This window comes from Carassius auratus, unplaced genomic scaffold (genome assembly GCF_003368295.1).
Source record: "Carassius auratus strain Wakin unplaced genomic scaffold, ASM336829v1 scaf_tig00035951, whole genome shotgun sequence".
Classification (NCBI taxonomy): Eukaryota; Metazoa; Chordata; class Actinopteri; order Cypriniformes; family Cyprinidae; genus Carassius; species Carassius auratus.
Window position 1 is genome coordinate 192,962 of NW_020526275.1, and position 14,611 is coordinate 207,572.

The following is a 14,611-nucleotide window of genomic DNA, read 5'->3' on the forward strand; positions in this document are numbered from 1 at the left end:
TATCAAATCTGTGTACACTTTTTTTTCTCTCCAGATTTTATCTCATCATTGTTTTGCTGTACAATTTTATATTGCAGTCATCATTAACTGGTTGTGCTTTAGGTAGCAAATCATGGTGACCCAACACCGAAGCAAAGTTTGTTTGTGCTCAATGTGTCAGAGTGTTGTTACTTGCATTTTATTATATTGTTTAATTTTAGTTTACTTCTGTTTAGTGTTATCAAGCCTGTAAAAGTAGATGATATGTTTAGCTTGATAAAGAATTAGAGTTAATCTCTGTGCATCAGCCGCACTGTCGTCAGTGTCAGTATTTGGTAATAGTTGTGTGTACACAAGAGACTGAGAGAATATGGATCATGTTTGTATTGCTTGCGAAACTGAGAAAATAACACCATGCAGATGTGTTAAAGATAAGACGTGATAACTGAATGCCACTTAAACAGATAGAAAAAGAAAAGCTGCTCTTCAATAATAACAGGACAAATCCACTGCCCCTGGAGTCAGACAGGAGAAAATGAACACCTATGGAAAGTATGCTGCGGGGAGTGCTTGATAACACAGCTGCCCTTCTGCCCAGCTCAGCTGATTTAGATTTTCCATCACGATGGGAGGGGCAGCATGAAAGAGACCGATACAGATCATTGTTTTACCACACTGTGTGTCCTGAAATGGTATGACTGAATTGAGCAGAGATTGGCCCAACTGGATCTGAGCTGCATGGAAAGCAATGGCGCATAGTTTCCAAGACTTGCATTCTCAGGGTGTGTGTGTTTAAGTGTGAGTCTGTGATTAGTCAGCAGAGCCATTCGTTTCGGTACAGAATGTGAAAGTGAGGTGGAACCTGCTAGCCGAGTCACCCCTCCCCTGTAGTAGGCGGAGCCTGTAGTTGTGCGGCTGACAGGGGCCTTTATATAAAAGGAGACAGCTGAGTGAGCTGCAGTCTTACGAAGCTTTCAAGACGTTTGATCGGTGGTGCAGGAGGACAGACCATTCCAGAAGATTCTGTCTCAACAAAGCAGTGTCACGTGACCACACGGGGGGGGGTTTAGTTTCTATGCATTGCTCAGTTTGACCCATTTCCTTTGTGAAAACGCTCTAGGCTCTCTACAGGACTGAGACCGTCTGAGAAGGACAGGAAGAAAAGCAGAAGCGAAGAGGGTGATTTCGAAGCATTTGTTTCCTGAAGCAGGCGTCAATCGTGTCCTCACGCTGGGGAAGGCAAAACGGACACGTCTCAGTCCCTCCTGCCCTTTACATTCTCTAACCTCTCAAGTCCTCCGGAGGATCCGTCAACAGGCTTCAGTCATGCACCTGAAAACCATGAAGTGTAACCCTTTCTGCCTTATTGCTTCCTTGGAGGATCCGGATATGTTTAACAGACCTGAGCAGAGGGTAAGGCTACATTGACATGGTGCCTTATGATATCAAACTAGCTTTAAATGCTGGAAGTCAGACTGCTAGAAAACCATAAATGACAGAACGCTGTCAGAAAGCTATCCAACAGCTCTTTGAATTCCTCATGCAATCTCGTCTTTATTGATGCCAACTTGATTTGTGCTTTCTGTGAGGTTTGTGGTTGACTGAATGACCTACTTATGATATTTGTATTTAGCTAAATATCCAGTTGATTGGTTGTGGTAGTAGTGGTTAGGTCATGGAATAAGATGCTGTGGGAACATTTAAAGAGCATTTGGCTGGACAATTTGGGGGTTTTGTATCTGACGTAAGCACTTACGCACACACAACACAAACAGAATAACCCAGGATGTGTGGATCATACTCTATTAAATCTCTGCATAGCTTGAAATGGTCCATCAGGACTTTTTCTGTCAGTTCCGCCTGCATGTTCACAGCATGCAGTAAGTCTCTGTTACCTTGGAAACCAATATCTTGCCGAGCACTGACAGACGTGATCATTTTTAGGATGTGTATTAGATTAGTACTATGTGCGTCAGTATGGTTTAATATAGAAAGGTTTACTGAATATCAGTCTGGCAGCATCCCCAAAAACAAGCTAAATGGATTTGGCACTATAAAGCCTTAGGAGTGCAGGCTCACCACGGGGTGGGGGTAATCTAGTGGTTTAGGCTTAAGGCTGGTTAGAAAGGTTGTCAGTCTGACTCTGAGCCTAAATGGGTGCACACTTAAAACCTGACCTCAGATTGCGCAACAGGGGATGTTTATTCGTGTACTCCTGAATCACATGCAAAATGGTCCTTTCTTCATTTCTGTTTCCATGAAGATATAAAGTGAAATGTATTCATCTGAGATGTTTCCTCTCATCCACAGGCGAGTTTTGAGGATCTGTTCCGTGCCTTCGACCGAAACGTCACCTTCCAGTTCTTTAAGAGTTTTCGTCGGGTCAGAATAAACTTCACCAATGCTCTGGCTGCTGCAGAGGCAAGAGCAAAACTGCACAAAAGTGACTTCAATGGCAGGGAAGTGCGACTCTATTTTGCCCAGGTATGTCAATTTAAATGTAGCCTATACATATATTGCATTTAATAAATGTGTGTGTGTGTGTGTGTGTATGTATGTGTGTATGTATATATATATATATATATATATATATATATATAAAGTAATAATAAGGTTATTTTTTATGATCATTAATCAAATAAGAATATATATTTATTTTTTATTTACCACACTTGTCAACTGGGGGGTGGGGTGGGGGGAAAGATAATGACCAAGTGACTGTATAAACAAACATTTTGTATTTTTTATATGCTATATCATATTATAATGATTGTATATTGATTTTATGATTGTGTAATATTTTATAATGACTTCTAAACTGTAATGTCTTTTTATTACTGTTTATTTTATCACACCTGGTTAGAGCTACAGTGTACTGATTATTACAAAAAAAACTCTTCTTTCTAGTCTGTGCATATTGGCAGTCCACACCTTGAACCTCCAAAACCAGATAAGCAGTTCCTCCTGTCCCCTCCTCCGTCGCCCCCTGTTGGTTGGGAGCAGTCAAAGGATGCCACACCTGTCATTAACTATGACCTTCTGTGTGCTATTGCCAGACTAGGGCCAGGTAGGAAACGCTTTCATAAATGTAATCTTTTTTTTTTTTTTCTGAATGTTCCATTCTTAAAAAAAAAATAGGTCATAAATTATTCATTTAATATGACCTGCTCTAAACGTCTAATAATAAATTCTCTCTGTTCAACAGGTGAAAAGTATGAACTCCAACCAGGAACTCCCACCACTCCCAGCGTGGTTGTTCATGTTTGTGATAACAATCAAGAAAGCTCAGGAAATGAGGAAGAAATGGATGGAGGCAGACGTCCACGTCCAAAAATCGTCCAGACCCGTCGACCAGAATACAGTCCCTCTGTCATGCAGTGAGCCTAGGGAAGCTCTCGTTGTGCCATAATCTTTGCTTTACTATCACAGGACCCTCTGGGGATCTGTCGTAGCATGCAGTTGGTCCTCCACACCATTAGAGGACGCCTTAAGACAGAACCTCAGCTCTGTAGAGAGCGACATAACGTATATGTCCACTATCTCACAGGGCAAGGGGTTCATTGCATGCATTCAATGGTAGACTGACTCATTCTTCTGCAGGCTGGGGGTTTTCAAGAGTGCTTTCATTGGTAACTGTGGCCATGGAGAACATGAGTCTCCAATTGTGTAGTGTTTTTTTGTATTTTGGGAAGCATGTTGAATCCCAGTCAGTGGGTGTGATAATATGATTAGTTTATTTCTTTTAAGTTTAGCTTGATATTTTCAGGACCTTAATTAATACTTGTGCAAGATTACTGGAACCTGAACTAGAGATGAAGTAAATATTTTTGTCATAAAATCTGGGGGGTGCTTTTCCCTTTCATATTGCAATTAATTGTAAGTCTCGTTCCACCATGTGCCTCAGCATGTTCCTAAATTACGGATGGCCATTAAGTGCTCTCGTATAATTTTATTTTTTGGTCTAGACATATACAGCTTAAAATTTAGTTATACGAGAGTCCATTGTTTTAACGTTTTTAATAATAATAATAATAATAATAAAAAGACTCAAAATGGCTCAAAGTAGTTGTTTATCCATTAGTATGTACTGAAAGGCATGGTCCTCAATTTCATGCACTTGGGAGTCATTTGTAGGACCATAACACTGTAATTAGTTTTTGTTGGAAGACTTACACTCTTTACCAGGATAAACACCAGTTGATTTTTTTTTATCACATTGACCTTAATAATGTATTTCTGATGCCTTTTACTGTTTGTTATGTCTGTATATGATGGTATATGCTGGTTTTTTTTTTACTTAGTTTTGAAAATGTCACTGACTTGGCAATGGCATGGGTGTTTGTCCTGTCATACATAAATAACAGCCATAACATGTCATTAAAATGTTTTTTTTTTTTTCTTCAATGTTGTGTTATGTCCTTTTTACCTTTTTTTTTTTTTTTTTAAAGCGAAACTGTATTTTAGTCGCAAAATAGTAAGTGTTCTGACTTTCAGCCCACATGCCTCTTGAGTTTTATGAATGTATCCATTTTCAAAAGATGACTCAGTATTCATCTCGTATGCTGGTATCGCAGTAATGACGCAAGTCGAGGACTTTTCAAGGTGATGTCTATTTTTTTTTGTTGCCCTGAAATAGAATCTGTGAGTCTCGAATTCCTGGCTGTCTCAATGTAAACCATTGTTCCCACTTGCATGTGGAGTTATTCAACATCAAGGTCTAGCTGGCAGAGTTGATAGAAATATCTACATTCCCCAGTGACTCATGCTCCTCTCCACCAACATAACACTTAACTAGCCTGTTAACGTCAAAATAATACATTCAAAAATATCATTCTCTCTCACATTGGCTTTTAATTACATCTGTGGTTGATCGGTGCAGGATCTGACCACGCCATTGGTAAGCACGTCATTGGTAAGACTTCTGTTCAGGTGCAGACTTTCCCCGTGTTGAAGCTGATGACCTTGACTTTCATTAAATACATTTCATTCATTAAAGCTGTTGACATCTTGAGAGGACTGGGTCCTTCTGAATAAATCTCTCTATGTTCAGAAATGGGTGGAACCATGAGCTCAGATACTGTCCTGTCTTCCTTAGTGTTTTTCTATATAGAAGAGCTTACAGGGAGACTAGCAGGAAAGATCTACAACACACTGTTTTGGCTTCTTTTCCATTAAACTGAAACTTCCTATTACCAGCAAAACTAAGGTATGTCTGTTATTTTTATATTATATACCTTTCTCTCTTGCTTAAAAACCAATATCAATTTGTGTCTGTATATTATATACTGGACTGCTTTGCTTTGACAATGATAATATATATATATAGAAAACTGCTGGGTTGCTTTCTATTGTTATGTAAAAAAAGAACTGCATTTATTTTAAAATATTTTGTAATATAATCAATGCCTTCAATATCACTCTTGATCATTTTAATGCATCATTTCTGGATAAAAATAAATAAATAATTTAGTTAAAAATTATTTTCTTTCAGAAAAAAGTACAGATCCCAAACTTAAAATTATTCGATAATTACATTTTTTAAATTATTATTATTTATTTTTTATTCAGTATAGCTTTCGCATTTAGATCAAAATATTAAGATCATGAGAACGAAATTCTGAACTCAATATATAACTCAATATGTATCCAAACATTTGATTGGTTGTATATATTTAGCAATATAGAAGTATTCCTAAAAAATAAAAAAATAACCAAATGATGAATTCCATATCTGTATTTATATATTGAGTTCAGTATCTATATCCACAGTTGGAAAAAATGCTAGAGCAGAACTACACAGATATCCACGCTCTGCTGGTATCCTGGTTGCAGCACTACATTAATGAAACATGGGTGGTGGGCGCAGCTCCGTATACACCACCACATCATCCACCTGTGCATCTGAGTGGAGCTCCGGTCCCTGATAAAGGTCACGGCATGATCTACATCTGTCTGATGGTGGGACTCTTCAGTTTCTTTACCTTTGGCATTATGTTCAGCTATATTCGCTCAAAGAAGGTGGAGAACTCACAGGATCCATATCATCTGTATATAGCTAAAGACTGGGCTAGTATAGCCTCTCCTGTGGTCATCAGTAACCCAGCTGCCCTCGGACACCTTCCGGGCTACAGTGGAAGAGAGCAGGAGCAGGCCTAGATTACAGCCCTAGACAGAGTTTGATGAAACATATAAAAAAAAAAAAAAGTGTCACAGTTGTTCATTATGTCAAAAATAAATGAAACAATTGAATTCTACAGTCAGTTTGGTTTTATAAATGCCACTGGGTCATCTTATCTGCAGGTAATAAGTCTAGTACACAATGTCCAAACAAACAGATTTTGTGGATCAGTGTGTTAACCCTTTTAGCATTTGTTATAATGATCACGTTCAATTGGCATGTATAAGGTCATGGAATGTTTGAGATGTGTAATCAGATTTTCCAAGAATAGCTTTCATGCTTGATCATGAATGACTGGCATGACAACTCCACAGAAACAAAATAATTGCTGTCCTTCGGAGACTTTGGACAAAAATTCCCTAGAGTCACTTTTTTTAAAAAAGGAATTTGTTATTAAAATGATTTGGAAGTAAATTCCTTTTTATTAAGCGATTTTAGGGCTCTTTGGGACAAATCATGCAGTGTCAAAAAGGCCAAGCCTCCTTGTTACTAATTTACATTTATATGTATCTGCCAAATAATGTACTTAATTTGTTCATGTTAATTATCAATATTAAAGATCTATTTCACCCCAAAATAAAGAAAAGAAAGAATTGTATACGTTTTTTGTACATATATCTACATATTAATCAGAACAAATCTTTTAAAAATTGGTAATAATGAGTGATTCTTGAGCACGAAATAAGCATATAAATAATATCTGAACTTAAGCATTATGTGACACTAAATACTGGAGTAATGACTGATGAAATTTCAGCTTTGCCATCACAAGAATCAGTTATAATATATGTGTGTATATGTATATATATATATATATATATATATATATATATATATATATATATATATATATATATATATATATATATATATATATATATATTGCCATCACAAGAATCAATTATATATATTATAACTTATAATAATGTAATAAAAAATGTAATAAATATTTGTAATATATGCATAGATAGATAGATAGATAGATAGATAGATAGATAGATAGATAGATAGTAAAAACATGCAAAAATGTATACATCCACATTGTGTTGTATTTATTTATTAATTATCGTCTTTACTTTTCTGCTAGTTTTTAATAACACAAAATAATTGTTTCATACTGTATTACAGTAATGATAAAAAGAAGGAAGGGGCAAAATAATCGTAATCACACTAATAACAGGCCAACATGTAAAATACAACTCTGCGTTTCATTTAAGAAGATTCTGCATCCATGTGATGAGTCCTTGTCTGGTGTTCTGAGATGTTCTTGCTGTCTCCATCTGCTCCTTTTCCTTTCTTTCTTTTTCTCTTTCCTTCTCCTGCCTGAGCAGCTTGTCAGTTTCCAGTATCTTCTCCAGCTCTCTCTTCAGGCTGTAATGCACCATCTGCCTGCTCATGAGAGGCACAATCAGGTTGAAATTGTCCACTTTCTTGTTGAGTTTCCCCAGTTCATTAGCAAACGCAGCGCAGTGCTCCTTCCACTGGAGAGTTTCTGAGTGTCTCATGGGTTCTCCCATCCTTGCCCTGACCTCCTGCAAACTCATCCTCATTTTTGCAATGGTTTCCCTGATCTCCTTCTGAGCCACGATCCATTCAGGCTGGTAACCGTTGTCGATAAGGATTCTGTTGAGGTTGTGCGTCATGGGGTCCATATAAGGGTTGTGATCAAACTTGTTGAGTGGTTTGCCAGTGCCACTGAGGTTTTGGAAGTCTCCACGGGCCATCGACTCCTGGATGAGGTCCTCAACCAGCCTCTCCACTGCCTGAGTGATTTTGATCTGCTTGCTGCGCAAACGTGCATCTCGTGTCACCATGGCTCCTTCATCTGCTGCCGCCTTCTCCATCTCCTTCTGTCGATACTCCAGAACCTGGTCAGTGGCGCGCTCTACACGAAACTGTCGGTACTGTCGCTCTCTTTGGCTTGGAGTGCCAGAACCAATGCCTTCAAAACTGAGGTATTGTCTATGTTGAGGTGCATTTCTTTTAATTTGATCTTCCTCTTCATCCTCCATCGATTGGGTATACTGTGAAGCTGATTTTTGTCGGGCAAGGTGGGCTAGAACAGCCCGATAGGCCTCCTCTATCTGGGAAAATAGAGCAGCATCTGCTGTTGGAGCGCCAGAATCTGGATGGTAGAGCTTGGCCATGTGAAGGTAAGCCTCCTTGACCTCTGCAGCATTGCTGTCTCCATCATCAGGCAACTGCAGTATACGGTAACTCTCTCTCAAGCTGCGGCTGATAGAGCCAGAACTGAGAGCTCGCAGGCTGAGGGAACCGTACAGAGGCAGCAGAGATCTGCGGAGGTCCCCGCTGTGCAACCGTAACAACATCCAGCAGCTCATTGTGCCTATATCAATCCAGCACCTAAATATATACGGAAATTATGAAATAATGCTAAACTGATTTGAACAATAACTTTTGGGTATATAAAGTGAGTGATTCTTGTGCATGAGCTGCTTAAGAAATAGATTAAAAAAAAACAGTAAATATCATATACACCTTTAATGTTTATTTATTTTATTTTTTTATTTTTTTACTTATCAAACCTTGTTATAAAAACTGTAATACTTAAAAGAAAAGAACATTTATTAAAATTACTATATAATTATTTTGAGTTAGATAGATAAATAAATACTTTATGTATTTATTTTTAAGCTCCAGGTTTGATGTGCTTTATAGCACTGCACAATTTGGTAAAATACATAAATACTTTTTCACTGTAAAAAATAAAAATAAAAGGTGTTTAAGAAAATAACTTTATTCTCCAGTACAACTGTAATAATTACAACAATATTATATAAAACATGTACACCTTTGAATCTTATTTACCCCTAAAGGTGCCTTTAAGGTACTTATTAGTATCAGACAGCTTTTGTACCTTTTTTGTTTTTTTCTCAGAGTGTGGCTATGACGTCTTCAGGCTTTTATTTTGGCACAGAAACTGTCAATCAAATTAGGGCTGGTTTATGTTACATTTCATGTAGGTTTAGGACTTGCTAGATATTTGCTAAGTCAGATCTTGCAAAGCTTTGTCAACAATGTTATAATGCAGTGTTTCTAGATAATATTTAGTGATATGGCCACCATAAACCTCCAGTGATATTGTCAAGTTTGTTGTAGCACAAAAGCTAATGTTCAAAACTAGCCTACATATCAAATATGAACACTTACGATAGTGAAATCTAAATACAACACGAACAATACATAGCAAGGACATACCTCACCGATTTAGCTCGGATGTCTCCACTGCAGAGAGGGTTAGGTCAGCATGTCTTTGTGTTTTGAATGACACCGTTTTGAACGTGCACTGGGGTTTGTTGTTATATATTAATGTCGAACAGAATGCGGGGAAATGTAGTCAGTGTTTTCAGGGCAAAGCGCGGTACAGAATTGGTCCTGTAGGTGGCGACAAATCTCAACAGCCACATTACAGGAACATTTATAACTTAGGCTTCTTTCTCCTTAAAAACAATTTAAAAATTAACTATTTTATCCACTGTGCAGGACACATTTGCTGCTATCCTCTTTGTGCACAGTCTGGTGAAAGTCAGTGTGTTCTGTGAGATTTGGTACGAGGGAGATAAGCAAACTATTCAAGTAGGTTTTAATATAGGTTTAATATTATATATATATATATATATATATATATATATATATATATATATATATATATATATATATATATATATAAATTGGGCTATTTTAGAAGTCAACCAAGTTATGCACATGTAGTAAATTGTGATAAATTAATTTATGACATTTTTAGAGGTCTTTTGTTTTTCTAGCTTTTGCAGTGATGGCACTCCATGCATGAACTCTTGAATTATACATATATATATATATATATATATATATATATATATATATATATATATATATATATATATATATTGCCTTTGTTTAAAATCCATGTTTCAAATTGCTCTCAAATTTGTGAACTCAAATGTAGGTTCCCAATTTTGGACCTCATTGGACCACTTGTTTGTAATTATAGGCTTTATCATTTCATATATAAAATTGCCTCTATTTGATGTTGTTTCTGAAACCAGCTTATATTAATTAGATATATTCAGACTGATATAAATACAAAATATAGAAAGACATTAGTGGGATCCATCTGCATGTTTGTATATTCCACTATTTACATTGCTAGATTAAAATAAAACAGATGTTTACATTCAAATTTCTCTATGAGTGTGATCTGTCATGTGAGTAAGCAATTGGTGAACTCATTTGCCCAGAGGACCATGAGAGCTTTTTAGCATCTCAGAAATCAATATTGTGAGATCAATGGGTCTCTGCTGAAGTGCTTTTCCCTCGCACAATCTGTGTCACACGTACACGGGGACACAAAAGAACCACAAAAAAAGGGCCACAAAGACCTCACATCAAGCTTTGCGGCTGGAAAGAAGACTTAAAAATAGCATTCAAAGAGAGCACTTCTTAGGATAGACTGCAAAATGACCAACTTTACAGATGAAGACCTGGACAACTATTTGCAAAATCAGGTGACCTATTTTTGCTGTCTTGGGTACTGGGATCTAAATCGAACTAAAGTATTAACTTAATTTTGTATTTATTTTATTTTTTATTTATTCAGATAGCTCAAAGAAAATGGCGTCTGCCCTGGTTTGTTTGTAAGTTGCTAATTTTGTTCTGTTGTGCTGTCAATGGTGGCCGAATGTGTTATTGTCAGGTGGATCTCAGGCATCGTCAGGTTTCAAAGTCCGTAGAAGATGTGCAAAAAATCATAAAAGATCTTACAGCTGAGGTCAGCTCGAAGGATGCTCGTTTCCAGTCCATTGCAAACTCTGGAGTGCATAATGCCAGCCTCAAAGTAATACTTCATGTAGGCCTCTTGTCTATTATACAATGAATAACTGTATTTTAATTATGGCTACTTTTGTAACATCATAATTCCTCTGGTGTCCAAAATCCGATTTAGGACCAGCCAGCTTTAGTGTCAAAATGGTCTGCATTACTCAGAGGAAGATGCGCATACAACCCTGCCATCCAAGTAAGCAACAGAACTGTCAGCTGTATCTCTTACAAAGCAAAATTATTTTTCAATGTACTGCAATGCATGGACCATATATGGATGCATATAAAAAAATACATAGCAACGAAGACAAAAGCTGCACTGCATTTTTACATGTAATAGTTTATAGGAACATTAATTAATCCATTAATTAATTTCTCTTCCATGAGTTATCATTAGAATTTTCATAAAGCTGAACGGATGATCATAGATTTCTCGTTCTTTTTCGGCAGGTGCTCACCCCAACTCTGTTCCTGATTTCAGTGCCCCTACAGGGTCTGATGGGTTATAAGGAGAGGCGCACGCGTCAGTGGCGTTACTACACACTGAGCGGGTCTCGTCTCCTCTCACCGGTCCGTGAGCCAGAGAAGCTCCACCAGTGGCTGGAGCTAGAGAGTTTCGTCAATCCGAATCAGGAGTGGCATGATGCCCGCATGATCATTGAGGGTGATATTGTGCCAGCAAAGGTGGTGAACGTCTTCAAAGAGCATCTGGAGGCATCCATAAAGACCTGCGGTCTAACAAGTCAGTTATGAGAATAATTTTGTATGAAAACTTTGTTTTACATTAGAATAATACAAATGGTTTCAGATGGATCCCACTGTATGTACACTAGTCAGCATTTTAATTGGATAACAGCCTTTCATCAAAGTGTCCCTAGAACATAAAACCAAAATGCGTTCTTGTCTTAGGCAACTTTGATGAACATTTTTGATCCACTTCTATATTTAGTTTCTAGTCGGCTATTAGAATATCCTATGAAATCAGATGAGCTGTACCAAATGCTTGATTATTTTCCCAAACCCTTTCAGCAAAAACTCCACCCCACAGCAGAATCTAAACATTTCATTGGTCATGTCAATCAAAGTGATGTATGCTTACACCAAACACAACCCCTAACTATAACCAATGAAATTAGCTACATAGTTGGGATTTTCACTATACTGGTTTGGGGGGGGAAATAGTTTATCAATTTACAGAATGAAATAAAGCTTAAAAAGATCCTCATTTGACAGACAGGATTTTTTTGTTTTCTGATTTGGTGTGTTAATGGTAGACAGCTTTCCACACACATGAACACCATTTAGCACAATATGATGATATCAACATTCTAATGAGTCAAAATCGCATGAAACTATAGGTTGATAGGTTGTTTCAAGCCTCTAAGTATCCCCAGTTCTAACCCTAAAACTGACTGGTTGACGATGTTGATCCAGGAATAAATCCTACTTGGGTAATGCATAAATGCACACTATACATAAAGTGTAACAGCATATATACACCCTACATTTAATTTGTTTTAACTTTCTTTTTGCCTTTATGTGACAGGTAAGGTGAGTATGCTGGAATCAGTCGGGTCAGTGGTGCGTGTTGCTGTGGAAACATCAGAGGCACAAATTGAGGTGGAATTGGTTCCTACAGTGGAGCTAATGAACTACTGGCCAAAGAGAGCTAGGTGGCCTCGTCTTTTTCGAAGATGGCCCTCCACAGAACGGGCTCGCTGTATTAAGGTCAGCGGGTATATATACATAGGAATTTGTGCAAATAATTAATATAATACTTACTATTATATATTTGATATGATTTCTGAAGGCTGGAGTGACGGCTGCTGGAAATTCAGCTTTGCCATCACATGAAAATTAAATTTTACCATACATTAAAATATTAAACAGCGATATTTTAAATTGCAATAATATTTCACATTATTGCAGGTTTAAACTGTAATTTTCATTAAACAAAGGCATTAAATAATTATTAATATTATTATAATTATATGAATATTTTAATATGTGACCATGGACCATAAAACCAGTCGCAAGGGTCTTTTTTATTATTATTATTGAGATTTATACATCATCTGAAAGCTGAATTTCCATTGAGGTATGGTTTGTTAGGATAGGACGATATTTGGCCGAGATAAAACTATTTGAAAATATGGAATCTGCAGGTCTTTAAAGTTGTCCGAATAAAGTCCTTAGCAATGCATATTTTTTTTTTTTAATTACATTTTTGAAATATTTACAGTAGGATATTTACTAAATATCTTCATGAAACACAATCTTTACTTAATATCCTAATTATTTTTTTGGCATAAAAGAAGAATAAGACTGACCCATGCAATGTATTGTTGGCTATTGTTACAAATATTCCTGTGTGACTTAAGACTGCAGTTTTGTGGTCCAGGTTCACATATTTTTATTATTAGGTATAATAATACGTTGATAATATATCAATTATAAACTAGTAAACAGAAATTGTCCTGAGTACTGTTTACATGCACTACAATGATGATTCATCTAATAAATCCCCTTCAGTCATTTGGATTCAATCTAATGGCCACATCAAACTACCACTGGCTGCTGTCATTCTCACGGGCAGAGCAGGTGCTGCTGAGCAATATAGATGAGGACGGCGGCTGCCGCAGGAAGTGTTATCGGGTGGTCAGACAGCTCAAGGAGGACGTCTGGTGTCCTGGAAGCAAACCTGTCATTACTGCCTACCACCTACAGGTACCAGTCAAGCAAAACAGCCTTCCACTCCTTTTCGGTCTCTTCTTTTCTTTTCATATTTTTGAGACATCATTCTGCTTATAAACAAATTCAGGTTTACACACTTTGCCACTGTCTTTGCATCATCTAGACACTGCTTTTCTGGACATGTGAGAAGTACCCCTGCACCAGGGACTGGAGAGACTTCAGAGGATGTGTATTACGGCTGGTGCAGAAGCTACATAAGTGTGTTAGCCAGCATTATCTCCGACATTACTTTGTACGATCCCACAACCTCCTGAAATACAGCAATACTAATGAGCTTGATGACGTTGCAAAGAAAATCAATAATTTCCTGGACAACCCTGGAACATATGTTCATTAGAAGCTTCCTGTATGGGTTAGATGGCATAGATCTATGTTAGCTGTGCTCCGTTCTGACTGCATCATATTGATGAGATCATCATGGTAATAGGCCGTGGTTGGCTAAGTAAGTATGAGTGCATTTCCTTCTTATGTCTGTCTGATCCTGAAACTTTCACCAGAATTATGCTGTTTTTTATTTTTTAATACAGTAGGCCAACTTTGTTGAATAATTGACGTGAACAATGCTGACATAATTAAATATTTTCTCATCCGAAATGCACCATTTTTATTTTATATGATGTTTTTATTTTGTCTTTATTCAAAAGATCAATGCCTTTTTGTACAAGGGTGGTCTTTTCAGATAAGATATACTTTAGATGCTGAACTCTCTGTACTCTACTGTACTAGAGGAACCCTTAATTATATTGTATTCCAGCAGAGGGCACTGTTATTACGTGTTACAAGAGGTCTTAATATCCATAGTAAACATGACTAGGTAATAGCACAGGTCAGTAATAAAGAACTATTTTTTCTATTTGTAGCTAATGATATGTATTTTTA

General features: G+C 37.1%; 3 protein-coding genes across 3 annotated transcripts; 2 read left to right on the forward strand and 1 right to left on the reverse strand.

Annotated features, from left to right (window-relative positions):
• Window positions 1–931: 931 nt before the first annotated feature.
• On the forward strand, window positions 932–3,786 carry LOC113082390 (calcipressin-1-like). Its single transcript, XM_026254053.1, has 4 exons — window positions 932–1,392; window positions 2,290–2,463; window positions 2,887–3,046; window positions 3,185–3,786. Exons 1-4 carry the CDS (start codon window positions 1,306–1,308, stop codon window positions 3,358–3,360), a joined length of 597 nt encoding a protein of 198 aa, XP_026109838.1. The 5' UTR covers window positions 932–1,305; the 3' UTR covers window positions 3,361–3,786.
• Window positions 3,787–7,192: 3,406 nt separating this feature from the next.
• On the reverse strand, window positions 7,193–9,518 carry LOC113082392 (dnaJ homolog subfamily C member 28-like). Its single transcript, XM_026254054.1, has 2 exons — window positions 9,377–9,518; window positions 7,193–8,521 (listed from the first exon to the last, which is right to left on the reverse strand). The coding sequence occupies exon 2, from the start codon at window positions 8,497–8,499 to the stop codon at window positions 7,366–7,368; it is 1,134 nt and encodes a 377-aa protein (XP_026109839.1). The 5' UTR covers window positions 8,500–8,521; window positions 9,377–9,518; the 3' UTR covers window positions 7,193–7,365.
• A 1,034-nt stretch (window positions 9,519–10,552) lies between these two features.
• On the forward strand, window positions 10,553–14,189 carry LOC113082393 (protein mab-21-like 3). The gene is made up of 7 exons (XM_026254055.1): window positions 10,553–10,665; window positions 10,854–10,994; window positions 11,103–11,174; window positions 11,429–11,720; window positions 12,525–12,706; window positions 13,511–13,705; window positions 13,836–14,189. The coding sequence occupies exons 1-7, from the start codon at window positions 10,618–10,620 to the stop codon at window positions 14,067–14,069; spliced, it is 1,164 nt and encodes a 387-aa protein (XP_026109840.1). The 5' UTR covers window positions 10,553–10,617; the 3' UTR covers window positions 14,070–14,189.
• Window positions 14,190–14,611: the final 422 nt, after the last annotated feature.